Source organism: Triturus cristatus, chromosome 5_1 (genome assembly GCF_964204655.1).
Source record: "Triturus cristatus chromosome 5_1, aTriCri1.1, whole genome shotgun sequence".
NCBI lineage: Eukaryota > Metazoa > Chordata > Amphibia > Caudata > Salamandridae > Triturus > Triturus cristatus.
The window spans coordinates 314,474,741-314,488,842 of NC_140587.1; the positions used below are offsets into that span (position 1 = coordinate 314,474,741).

Below are 14,102 nucleotides of genomic sequence, written 5' to 3' on the forward strand. Positions count from 1 at the left end.
ACATTTTTTTCCATAAAATATTTTTGCCTTATTTTTGCTGTTTTCAGAATATATTGCATTTCACTATAAATTGTGAAAGCAATTGCATTCATCATTTTACAGCGGGCAAAAAAAAATAACAATCACAAAGATTGTATTAAAAAAGCCCTGATTCTTTTTTTACTTAAACTTAACATTATAGAAATGCATAATATTCTAAAAAAATATCATCTAATACCAATACTTATTTCTTTAAAATACCGTCTGATATGTTTGTTTCAGAAGTATAATCACAATATTATATCTCAAATAACTCCAAAATACATCTGATTTCATTTCCTTTAGACCAAATAGTAATTTTAAAATTCTTTTTTGATTAAATTTCCAATGGTAATCCAATAAAATTCGAAAGTTTTATTTGTACAGATCTCACCGATTCTCTGTAACAATTCCTTTATTGTATTTAAATATATTACTACATTTCTTTTCACAATAGTCACAAAACGAAATTTCTATGCCAATTTGAATGCACACTAACTGCTCTTTTTTTTGGGCAAGTGAAAATCACTTTTACAAACTGTCACATTATGAAACCACTTTTCAGATTTTTTAAAAAGCCCATGTCCAGACTGCTACACTACAGCAAGGGCAACCAGCCTTAGTGATGCTGAATGTATTTGCATTACAGACTGAAACCTGAAAACCCCACTCGCTTGTAAATACTGTGCATGACTATACATGGCAAGCACATGGGTGTGTGCTAAGACTCTGCTTCTTCCCCCAAAAATTCGCTCCCCCTTTCCATCTAATGCAACTGTGAAATCACCAGAGCAAGACGCAATAAATCTCTGCCTATAATTCCTCTCTGCACACAGAGTCATGTTTTCACATTAGTCCCAAAACGAAATTTCTTTGCCAATTTGAAAGCACACTTACTGCTCTTTTTTTTTTCGGCGCAAGTGAAAATCACTTTTACAGACTGACACATTATGAAACCACTTTTTTTGATTTATTTAAATGCACATGTCCAAACTGTTTTTTCAGACCACCACCATGTGTATTCTCGGTGACTGCCTACACTCCAGCAAGGGCAACCAGCCTTAGTGATGCTGAATGTATTTGCATTACAGACTGAAACCTGAAAACCCCACTCGCTTGTAAATACTGTGCATGACTATACATGGCAAGCACATGGGTGTGTGCTAAGACTCTGCTTCATCCCCCAAAAATTCGCTCCCCCTTTCCATCTAATGCAACTGTGAAATCACCAGAGCAAGACGCAATAAATCTCTGCCTATAATTCCTCTCTGCACACAGAGTCATGTTTTCACATTAGTCCCAAAACGAAATTTCTTTGCCAATTTGAAAGCACACTTACTGCTCTTTTTTTTTTCGGGGCAAGTGAAAATCACTTTTACAGACTGACACATTATGAAACCACCATGTGTAACTACAACAAAAACAATTTCCATTTCTATTATTCATTTCTTAAGTTACCACATACATCCCCTCTCAAACTGTAAACTCACCTTTAAAATTAGTTAGTTGTGAAAGAAATGTGACACTCAAACAGCAGATTATCAGAGCCAGGATCTCTGTTGTGTTCACCTCTCTCCTCTCAGCAGAACCAGATAATGGCAAACTTTCCCTCTATTTTTCCACACATATACTTGTAAGTTTCAAATCTCAGTGCTTCCCCCTTTTTTTCAAATGTAATCACACATTTCTATTGGTTGAAAACCAACCCTTTTCCAGAAGTACCCTTCCCCCAACTTGACTTCTGCCTAGTACCCTTCCCCCAACTTGACTTCTGCCTGCTACCATAGCAACAGCTCATGGAACACTGCTGTGTTGAGTTAGGTCAGAAGTTCGCCAAACAATGTTTCAATTCCACAGAGCAAGAGTGCTTGACTTTTCAAACCTAACAGCAAATCCATAGTACTGTTCTTTGGTTACACATTTTTTTTTACCAATACAAAACATGCTTCTATTAATTTACACATACAGCCTAGTTTTTATTCTAGAATGGTATGAAACAGCCAATCAGTTCTTTTTGTTTTGAAAAAAATATGTATGCCTCCATTTCCAAACTGTCTTTCTTTTCATATTGCCATTCTACTGAAAGACACCTCCTGAGTGCATCCAGTTCTCCTTTGAAGATGTTCACAGTGTGGATTGTAGGGCACAGCTATGTCTTCTGGAGTGAAAAGTTTGCAGAGAAAACAGGTATGGTGAGAGACCTTGCTTTGCCAAATGTAGACATTAAATGGATTGGTCAGAGAGGGTTAAAGTGGCACCAATTGATGCCATTGGTGAAATCCTTCATTCAAATCCAACACCCTGACCTCATAATAGTGCACTGTGGTGGCAATGACCTAGGCACTTTGACTGGGGTAGGTCTGGAAATGCTTATGAAGGACACCTTTGCACAACTGTTTACACTTTTCCCTAAAACTGCCTTTGTGTTTTCCAACATATGCCAAAGGCAAAAATGGAACTGGTCCAATCATTTCTGTCCACAGATTGACAAAGCAAGAAAGCACGTCAACAAATCTGTTTCTGCTTTCCTCCGTGACTATGGTATGGGTGCCATTTACCACAACAACTTGCGTTATGACATGCAAGACATTTATAGAGGAGATGGTGTGCACTTCAATGATGAAGGGAACAGAGTCTTCCTCTTGAACCTTAGACTCTGCATCGGTACTTACTTGTAGGTACCACTAAAAAAATGACTTCATAAACACAACAGCTCTTTTTAGAGCTCCCTAATATCTAAACTCTTAAATCTGCTTTTCATTTATTTATTTTTATTTTTTTTACCGTACGCTTACCGTAAGCTTACCGTACGCGTACCCCGTGATTTTTTTTAAAATCAATAAATGTTTTTTTTGTACTTTTCTGTCCTTCTTTGACCCCCTTACAAATGTTAGGGAGTCTGTAACTCTCCTCATTGCCCCCTTTCCTTGTTTTCACTCTTTTTTTTCAGAGTGAAATACACAAAATGGCGGCCGCCGCTTCCTGGTTTCGACCGATTCGAATGTTTACTAAGATCTAAGAGCCAATCAGAATCGCGCTCGCGCACGCCACCGTACGCTTACCGTAAGCGTACGGTAAGCGTACCGTAAGCGGGCTCAGATATATATATTGATTTAAAGGCTATTTTCTCAGAATCTACTGAACAGATTTACACCAAACCTACAAAAGGCACTTCCTTGACCTAGGGACTACCTCTCTGCCAAATTTTGAGTAATTCTGTTCAGCCGTTCGGGCTGTAGCTCGTTCTAAAGGTCCTATGGAAAAATGCATGGGAAAAACGCGTTTTGGGACCCCCCTTTTATCTCAGCCCCCGCTTGACGGATCCCCCCCGAGACTTTCAGGGTAGGAGCGGAGCGTAGCGCCCCACCTATTTTGAGAAATTCGCGAGGATTCGTCGACCGGCGCCAAAGTTATTCAAAATAGAATGTTGAGGTTTTCCTATGGAAACGTGGTCCTAACTATAACTACCTACTGGCGACCGCCAGTAGGTAATATATATACACACACACATACTCATGCACATATATACATATACAAATATTATCTACTGGCGGTCGCCAGTAGATAGTTATAGTTAGGACCGTGTTTCCATAGGAAATCTGAAAATTCTATTTTGAATAACTTTGGCACCGGTTGACGAATCCTCGCAAAATTTTCAAAACTAATGGGGCGCTCCGCTCAACTCCTACCCTGAAAGTCTCGGGGTGATTCGTCAAGCGGGGGCTGAGAAAAAAGGGGGGTCCCAAAACGCGTTTTCCCCATGCATTTTCCCATAGGACCTTTAGTCGAAGGTACAGCCCGAACGGCTGAACAGAATTACTTGAAATTTGGCAAAGAGGTAGTCCTCAGGTCAGGCATGCGCCTTTTGCATATATGGTGTCAATCTGTTCAGTAGTTCCTGAGAAAATTGCAGTTAAAAGCACATAAATATCTATAAGCGCGCACCATGCGCGCACCTTAACGTGCGCGAGCGTAATTCTTATTGGTGGTTACATGTCAGTCAACGTTCAAATCGGTCAAAATCAGGAAGTGTCGGCCGCCATTTTGTGTGTTGTGTGTGTGACAGGGAAAAAGAAAGGTGGAGAACGTGAAAAGGGGGCAGGGTAGAGCGTTCCTGACCCCCTAGCCTTTGTCAGGGGGTCCCTGAAGGACCCCGAAGGGTGAAAAAAAAAATTTTTTTTCTCCAAAAAATAGCGGGGTGCGCGCACGGTGAAAAACCTTTAAAAAAAACATTTTAAACGAGTGTAAAATAAATATATAAAAAATATAATAAAACATACATAACTTAGCATTTAAAAAAACCTTAAAAATTCACTTAAAAAACCATAGGTTTCACACACGTTATAGTTAGGAATTAGCATTTAAAAAACCTTGCAAATTCACTTAAAAAACCATAGGTTTCACACATGTTCTAGTTAACTGGACATTTCACTCGTAAAAAACCAATGAAATTCCCCCGTTATAGTTAGTTCAGATAACTATAACTCGCGCGACCGCCACTCTATCACAAGGATGATGTCATGAGTGATGCCACTGACCATGTCATGAGTGATGTAATATGTGACATCATCAGCAGTGGATTGCGGGCGCGCGAGTTATAGTTATCTGAACTATAACGGGGGAATTTCATTGTTTTTTTACGAGTGAAATGTCCAGCTAACTATAACATGTGTGAAACCTATGGTTTTTTAAGTGAATATACATATCTATATCTATCTATCTCATTACCTACTGGCAGTCACCATTAGGTAGTTATAGTTAGGAACATGTTTCCATAGGAAAAGTATTTTTTCGGCTTGCCTATAACTTTGGCGCAGTTTGACGAATGTTCATGAAATTTCCCCAAAAATGTGTTCGTTGGATCTTGTTGTGCATTGAAGGTTTCAAGGTGATCCGTCAAGCGGGGGTCAGAGAAAAAGGGAAGGGGGGTCAAAAAAGTGCATTTCCCATGTTAATTCCCATAAAATCTTTAGACACTTCAGCCGCCCGAACCGCTGGATGGAATTACACCAAATTTGGAGATATTAAAGGAAAACCAAATGTGTATATCTAGGTGGAGTCTAAGCACAGACACTTCAACCAGGAAGTGTTGCCAGCTATCTTGGGACTAATAAACATGATAGCACCCATTGAAATGCATAGTAGTGAATGCCAGGTTTTGAGGATCACAAAAAGGAGAATGTATAAAGGGTGATAGCAGAACTTAGTTTCAATATAAAGTCTTTATATAGTAAAGACTTGACCAGAAGGTATTGGAGTCCTTTAAATGAGCATCTGTAACATTACACAAGGACACATTAATTTTGGTTTTAGGCATGGGGATATAAATTGATTTGCCCAGAATCACAGTATTGTCGAGCTGACGCCGAAACTCCAACTGGTTCCCCAGTTGCAAAGTCTGTACCTCTGGCCATAACGGCACATCTGCTTCCCTAAGTGTAACATATAATCAAGTGGTCAACTGGATATAAAAACAAAAAGATGCAAATAATTTAAAAGTGCTTTGTTGCTATTTGAGAACTCAGAAAACATGACTTCATTTTAGTTTTTTAGAGCACTAACCATAATTTCTATAGAAAGAGGACCCTGTCATTTTTATAATTCCTATAGGAAATGCTTTAGGTATTACAGTTTTGATTACATTAGGATGCATTAGAATACTTTTGGGAGGCAGATGTCAGGGGCACAGACTTGGATAATTGAGGGTAGGGAAGAGGGTCCAAAGGCAACATATTGACCAAGATGGGCAGGCAGGAGGGACAGTGGCAGCACAAAGTACCATGGAGGGCAGGGGCAACAAAAAACCCACGCAGGACAGGCAATAGAGCCTGTTGCAATACAACAGACCATATAGGGCAGAAGAGGCAGTGGCAGTACAACCATAGATACCAACTGTGAGAAGTTGGCCTGGTATATGATGTCCACTAACTAAAGTGGGCCCCTTGCACCAGTCCAAACAACCCTTGTGGTGATTTAAGAGGTCAAAGATAACCGTAGAAAGCTTTCCAAATGGTAGCTGTGGAGCGCGGCCTTCAGGCTTAGTCTTGAAGGAATGTTAAGCAGCTTGTTTTACCAGAATGCATCCTTATTGTATTGGTTAAATGAAAGGAGAACTACACAGTAGTTATAAGAATTTATATTTATTATTATAACACTTTAAATACCTCACAGTATCTGCTACATGCAGATAAACACAAAACACACAATAATGTAGCACAGAAACAATCGTAAGTAGCACTAATACATAGTGGGCTCCCGGGGGAGACCAAACCATATACTAAAATAGTGGTATAAAGAACCACGACTCAAGTCAAGACAGAGTCTAGAGAATGTAGAATTGCTGGGACCCCAAGGAACCACTCAAGGTGAGTAACTAGGGACCCCACGGAGGACGGGTGCAGTGTGAGGACACGATTGCGGTCTACGTACAATTCAATGGGAGATTCGCTGTTGAGGTTTTAAAGTTTAAGGACCCTTATCAGTGGATTAGGAGGAAGCCCTTTGGAACAAAGCAGGTTGGAGAACCACCCCACCCATGGATACCAAAGTACCAGAGTTACCTATCCCAGGGAAGCCGGTTGCATAGGGCTGAAGTGGCGTCGGAAACCGCTGTCGTTCTCAATTGGTGTCTCAAAAGAAATGCCACTGCTGGAAAGAAGAAGTGTCCGGTGAAATCCGCAGGTGGATCCTTGATGGAAGGAACCTGAAAGCAGAGGGGACAGAGTCTGGGTCACTCAGGAGTGACCAGGGGCTCGGTAGACGAATGCCCAACGATGTCGGGTGCTTCAGGTACGAAGGAGACCTTGACTCTCCAGCTGCAGGGACCAGGAGACGTCGGGGACAACCAGGAGCCGGATACGAGCTGTCCCACGAAGGATGTGGAGTACTGAGGGGTTGGTGTCCGGCAGTAACACCAACAAGCCTTGGCAACGGCAACCCACGAAGAAGGTCAAAGAAGGTTTCGGTCTGGCCCCGCAAGGACCAGGGGACTCACCACAGCAAGGGGAGTCAAGGCAGGCCTGGAGAAACCAGGGGAGCCCAAGAAAAATCAGGATTGCCCCTCAAATGGACCCACAGGCCAAAGGCACAGGAGTTGCGAGGGGACCTCTAGCAGTTTCACAAAACAACATCTTGCAGGGCACAGAGTGCAAGGAGGAGGCCGAAGTCCTTAGTACGAAATGTGGGCAGAGGTTGGGGCTATCGACAGCCCAATCCACGAAGTTGGGAAACACTAACAAGAACATGCACTTGCAAATGTACGCGGTGCACAGGGGTTCGGGTTATGCAGTCCCCACGAGGGATACTGGCCTCAAACATGGTGAGAGGGCAGCTCGTCCTCAAAGAAAGTAGGAACCCACCTCCTGTGTTGCTGAAGCCATTGGAGTCCGCAGAAGCTCAGGATCAGCAGACCGGTCAGTTGTGTTACGGTGCCTGCAAATGCAGGGGAGTGACTCGTTCACCCCACGGGAGATTCTTCAGTTGTTCTTGATGCTCCGCAGGTCCTGCACGGAGCCTGTATGGTGCACAGGGACAGACGATGCTTTAGACGGAGAGGGAGACCAAGTTGGGCCTGTAGAAGTCCAGCGAAGTCCAGAGTGTCCAGACGGTCGAAGGACAGTGGATTCTGGTTCAGAATCATGCCCACGTCAAATCCAGCGTCCTACAGCCAGGTAAGCCCTTTTGTACCCACAGGAGAGGGTTGGACAGATTCAGGGGACCCTCCCAGGGGAGGGTCAGGACAGGGGGGTGGTTACACCCATGTCCTTTGTCCAGTTTTGCACCAGAGTAGGAGCCAACGACTCCCAGAACTGGTTTGTGCTGGACTATGCACAGGGACACCAAATGTGCCCCTCATGCAGACTTTCCAGCACTTTGGAAGTGCACCCTCCCAGCCCCAATACACTAAATCCTGGTCACACTTCCCTGTGATAGGATGCCTATTGTGCTGCCTTCCTCTGCTCGAGCTTGGCTCAGCAGCAGGAGGGCAGAAATGTGTCTCTGTTCGGCAGCAACCATTTTGTGCTGTCCGGTCGAGAAGGCTGGTAGCGGGAGGTATGATTCCAAGGTGTTTGATACCAAACATGACGTGTTTTGTTACAGCCGTTTTCAAGATAGCATTTACGTCGAGGATATAATGCACCTCTACCTATATGTCTGGCTGTGACACAGACAACCAGGAGAATGTTCTCCGAAGGCTGCAGAGGGGCTCTGCTCATGCATGGGCACCCTCTCATGTAAAACCCAGCACCCTGTCTTCAAGATTGCTAAGGCCTGCTATGGGGTGACTTATAGGTTTTAAGTATAGTGACCTATAGATATAGTAAACCTATATCTATCGTGAGTGGTGCAGGCACCAGCTTACACAGGCTGCAATGGCAGACCTGTGGTTCCATTTTGCATGGCCTCTCATGGGTGGCATAACACATGCTCCAGTCCCTGGAAGGCCTCTGGGGTACCTATGCCCTGGGTACATGTGTACCATATACTAGAGACTTATCAGTATCCAATCTGGAGTGTACCTAAGTACATGTCAATACATTTTAGGGAGAAAGCAGATAGACTGGGGTCCTGATTAGCAGGATCCCAGTCAGCATAGTCAAATACAGTGTAATATCAAGCAAAAAGTGGGGGTAACCATAAGAAGCAGATCCTACTTTCCTACACCAACAGACTGATTCAGGCAGAAGAGTACCGGTAATGGCTTTATTTTATCTGACTATAATGGCATACACACAAACAACGGAGGAAAGGTGGGAGGGGGTCAGGGGCAGCAAACGGACCTCACAGGGCAGGTGGGAGGGGCTGTGGCAGCACAGAAGACCATGCATGTCAAGCGGGAGGATTAGTGGCAGCACAATGGCCATGGTGGGCAAGAAGGAGATGGCAGGGGCATGTACAAAGGACCATGGAAGACAACAGGGAGGGGAGGGGCTGAACACAGACAAGAGAGGCCACGGAAAGGGGCTTCACAACAGACCACGAAGGGCAGGCAGGAGGAGCAGTTGCAGCACAACAGAGCAAGGAGGGTGGAAGGGAGTGGCAGCAAAATGAACCATAGAGAACAGGAGGGAGGAGATAAGGGCATGGAACTCAAACAAGCAGGGTGGAGGTACATCTTCCTCATTTAAGAAAGGAGTGATGACCTGTGTTGCCCTTCACTTGGTCACAGTACCAACAAAATGTAATGACTGGGTGTTTCCTAGTAATGTCCAAAATGTTCTCCTTAGAGGCGTGATCTGGTCAGAGGGATTTAGAGTTAATCACATCTTCACTTCAGGGTCATTTAACAGCTCTGGTGTTTTCCTCCAGCAGCTTCTCAGACTTCCTTTAACACACCAGTAGAGTACAGAGATGATTTTAGTGTTGGAGTCTCAGCAGAATCTGTTACTGATGAAGCTTCCATGTCGTCCAAGGAGCTCTGTGATACTGGGTGATACCTATATACAACAACAGTGTATTTCCAAGTACAATAGCCTTAAAGGCGGAGACTTATCTCCCAGATTCCTGTAGTATTGTTTAGTATTTTGTACAGCCATGATTCCATATGCAGACCCCAGTGCTGAAGAGTTTCCCTTGTATGGTTTCTGGCTTAAGTAATTTTTTTATATTCAACAATGGTTATATTTTTATTACATTTACATTATAATACCATCATCGGGTTCATCCCAATTATTTTCAGGGAGAAAAATGGAAGTACTCCAGAGGCAGGGCTTCCATCCCCCCACCCGCCCAAAAATATTAACATAATGGGGAGCCCCGACCAATGGGCAGTGTCAAGGGAGACGTGGGTTAAACAATTTGGGAACCACTGTCATAAGTGATCAGCTGTCCATGTCAAAAGTGTTTCTTGTGTTGCTAATAACCTAGGCCCGTTCAAAGAATCTCCACCAAAATTTCAAAAAGGTGCTAGTTTTTTGCTATATTGTGCATGGAAAGTTTGTGTGATCCGTCAAGTGGGGCTGAGAAAAAAAGGGGATCCCAAAACGAAAATCCCCATGCATTTACCAAAGACTTCTTTGAGGCAGACTACAGCAAAAACCGCTGAACGGAATTACACTAAATTTGGCAAAAAGCTAGATCTTGGTCCAAAGATTGTGCTTTTTGTGATTTGGTATTGATTTTGCATCATTTTAAGAACACCCTGCCTGTTTCCAGTACTCTCAACTGGCTTAGTGTCACACAGGTTGTTCAGTTTCTACTTCAGTGTTTGGTTCCTTGCTACTTTCAATCACTAGTTCTTCAAAACACAATTTAACATTACGTCTCACAGCTTACCCTCGTTGAACTTGCAACGGCTGGAGCTCCCCAGATGGCAGGCCCTGTGGTGTGAAGTATTTTAGCAGCTCTTTAGCATCCAGTTGTGTCATGGATTCCCTCTGGCTATCCTTCCGTCCTAGCAATTGCTCGGATGACCCTGTAAGTATTGCAACTCTAAATGGGATAAATTTAAATTCAGGATTCATTAAGCCTGCAATCACTAACACAAAACAGTAGCCCCCAAGGTCAAGCAATTTGGACTACCGAGCAGGACAAGTAGCTTCTTACCTCATTCTATGCTTTATTTTTTCAAAATTCTCTAAGTTCTGAAGAACAAATCTTTCTGGCCACTCTAATGGATTTGACTTTGTTGAGTCTGGTTCTGGTAACAAAAGGGATATGTCATCAATCTAAACAGACAATAATGAAATTACAGCACGTTTGCGTTTTAAAATCAATACACGTGGAAAACTAACACTTTTATTCATACAAAGGAAATATGAACATTAGGTTATTATTTAATCAAAGACTATACTGAAAAATGTAAACTAGAATTCAACACACAATTCCAAAGCGCCTATGTTTGAAAAAGGTAACCTACCATGCAAACTAAACCTGTACTCTAAAAGGAAATCTATAACGTTAATTAGAATTATCGTAAGAAAAACAAGCCATTTGCCTTCAAAAGAAATTTCTCATGGAGACCATAGAAAATTCAACTGCATGGTGATTATGTACTCTACAACTGGGGTCTTTTTCTTTCAGAAGTAGTTGGGAAATGCAAACACAAGTAAGAAAAGTAAAATGCTTCCAAAATATCCTGTCACTTTAACTGTTTTAGTTATAGTGTATTCATTTAGGTGAGAATGATGAATTGAGGTTCCCCTGTGGATAGGAGGGTGTACATAGATAAGACCAAAAAAGTATTTCCTAACTGCCTATATTTTATGTTTGCGTATTTCTCCAGGTCTGGTAAGATAGGCAGCATCAGCAAAGGGTCAGCAAGGAGTTTGCAGGAGTCAGCAAGGAGTTTGCAGGAGTCAGCAAGGAGTTTGCAGGAGTCAGCAAGGAGTTTGCAGGAGTCAGCAAGGAGTTTGCAGGAGTCAGCAAGGAGTTTGCAGGAGTCAGCAAGGAGTTTGCAGGAGTCAGCAAGGAGTTTGCAGGAGTCAGCAAGGAGTTTGCACGAGTCAGCAAGGAGTTTGCACGAGTCAGCAAGGAGTTTGCACGAGTCAGCAAGGAGTTTGCACGAGTCAGCAAGGAGTTTGCACGAGTCAGCAAGGAGTTTGCACGAGTCAGCAAGGAGTTTGCACGAGTCAGCAAGGAGTCTGATATTACTCTTAACCTGAAAGTCCAGGCTCATTAGGGGTTTCGGTAATTTCCAAGAGCCCAGTAGAAAATGTGAAAGCATTTGCTTTTAGGATGAAGCCTAGCGGAGTCGTTCTCTGCATCATACAACAGTAATATTCGTTTGACACCAGTGGTTTAACCCATCAACAGCCTGCAGACTGAGACAGGGGTCTACTTAACTGTTCACAGATGAACAAAGAATGCAGTATTGTGGGTAGACTGGTGAAATCTGAAGTGTAGATATTAACAATGATGATCATCTAACCACCATCTACCAGTGCCATGAGTTGAACTGGAATCAAATACTGAATGGTGTCTGTTAGACTGGAGAATGAGGATGGTGGCTGCAGTTTTTGGAAGTCTAGCGCGATTAGCACTGACTCCAATTTAAAGTCGGGTATGCACAGAGAACAAATGGTACTGTGTTTCATTTGCTGCCTTTGTTGGTGGGCCCCACCGCATGAAACTGAAGTGTGTGCTTTTAAATTTGTGCCGTTATCAGGAGGAGCATGCCATTTAAAAGATTGTCCAAGACGTGTGATGACCTGCATGAGGCGTAACTGCAGATATGGACTGAGGGGCTAGAAATGTATATTTTTCTTCAATAAACCTATCTACATGACTCTTGCCTACCAAGAGGGTATCCTTCTAATACAACACTTTCCTAAAGTGACAAAGTCTTCATTCCACTGAACTGGTGAAATCACTCGCAGGCGTTGTGGGGCGTGACATCTTACTTCTGAAAGCATATTCCAACTGCAGAATAATAAATGAGGTACACATTTATATAGCATGCAAAATACATCACATGCTTACAGTTCTATGCAGAAGAATCTGCTGTGGTGGCTGCTGGAAGAAAGACTTCACAACAACCAACTCTAAAACAAAAAAGAAGCAACCTACCAGAGATTACCGGGTTTGTGTTCACTTTGTCGCTTTTGCTGTTTAGCACAGTTTTAGTTGCGTGATCACTATACAATGCCAGAAACTGCTCCCTAGTCATGTTTAGTAGAGCCTTGAGGTTAGCGATAGAAAACGTTGGTGGGCCATTGGCAGTTTCTTGCCTTCCTGAAAGAAAACAACTTTTAAAGGAATGTGCGAAACAAGGTTTTACTTGAATTGAGAATACATGAATTGACAACCTGACTTATAGTACCCCTGCATTGCCACTATATTTTTTCCTTTTAATATCATTTGTGAACATTATCAACCAATAACCCATAAAAATTGAGCTCATCAGACTAAAATACATTCCAAATATTAGCAAAGTGCTATGTGCTAAACATATTTTGATCTACATACAAACAACGATCATACTCCTCCCCTAAAAACTCATTATTTTCAAATGCCTGATAATGCAACATTTTCCATAATATTTATAATATACTTATAAATATACCCCTAAGAAAGCACATGTCCGGGGGGGGGGGCAAGATGGCGGCCGGACCTTCGGCCGGGATAGCTGGTTAGGAACACTCTCTCTCGGCTGACCCGCCAGGCTGCCTTTTCTTCGGATCCGGAGGCTTTGGAATAGCGGGATATTAGATCTCAACCACACTACCTCTGTTTTTTGGACCAAAAATCCTCTTGTATCGGCATGCTCTGGCGCTCTTTCGTTTTAAGGAGCCGACTTTCCAGTCGGATTTTTGTCTGGCGTGTGGGACTTTGTACGCGCTACTCTGGTGGTTCGGGTGGCGGCGTTTCTTACTGCAAGGACATGCCGCCAAAGGGGAAGAACACGGCTATGGCTACGGCTCTTGGTGTCACAGGTCGAGCCTTACTCACCCGGGGCGGCGGCTCCTTGAAGATAAACACTGAGGAGGTGTGTGCTGTAACATAGTCGATTCTGGGAGCTGCTACCCCGGAGGAAAACTTGCATACCCAGCAAGTGGCTTCAGTCACAGCGAATTCAAAATCAAAGCACACAGTTCCCACTATGTTTAAAAAACCTGCAGTTAAAAGCAAGACACCACAATCATCTATTATGTCAACTAAAGGTCAGTCTGTTTCTTTAACCTCTGATGCAGCCGTTTCTTTAAAACTTCCACCAAAGCCATTTCTTAAAACTGACGCTGGCCTTTCTCCCCCGAGCGCATTAATGTCTGCTTGCTCCCCAAGTAGCAAGGGGGGGGGGGAACTATAATGAATAATGCTGCAATCCCGATCGCAGCAGGGGGGGGGACATTAATGCAGAACCTGGAGCTACTATTGAAAATGCAGCTGGTGTCTTACAATCCTGTGGAACTCTGGGAGCTGTAGTTTCAGTTTAGGCTGCTGGAGCTGTAGTAAAATCTATTACGCCAGGGGAGGCCCAGCCATTACTGTCACAGTTAAATGAAACTATACCAAACGGGATGTCGCAATCAGCTCAACAAGCGTCAGGCTCTAATGGGGACCCTGATAAATTCTACTCTCTATCTGATCATACAAGCTCATCCGAGGATGATTTTGGTGAAGACAAGGACTGGACGGATGATGAC

The 14,102-nt window shown here is 43.1% G+C and overlaps 1 protein-coding gene across 2 annotated transcripts in view; it reads right to left on the reverse strand.

Annotated features, from left to right (window-relative positions):
• Positions 1-14,102, reverse strand: part of MTBP (MDM2 binding protein) — a 236,302-nt gene that overhangs the window by 73,448 nt on the left and 148,752 nt on the right. For both annotated transcript variants that reach the window (XM_085605039.1, XM_085605040.1), the window contains 3 exons: positions 12,526-12,690; positions 10,564-10,657; positions 10,294-10,449 (listed from right to left, as the gene is read on the reverse strand). In XM_085605039.1, coding sequence (XP_085461165.1) covers positions 10,294-10,449; positions 10,564-10,657; positions 12,526-12,690 — 415 coding nt within the window. The remainder of the gene's footprint in view (positions 1-10,293; positions 10,450-10,563; positions 10,658-12,525; positions 12,691-14,102) is intronic.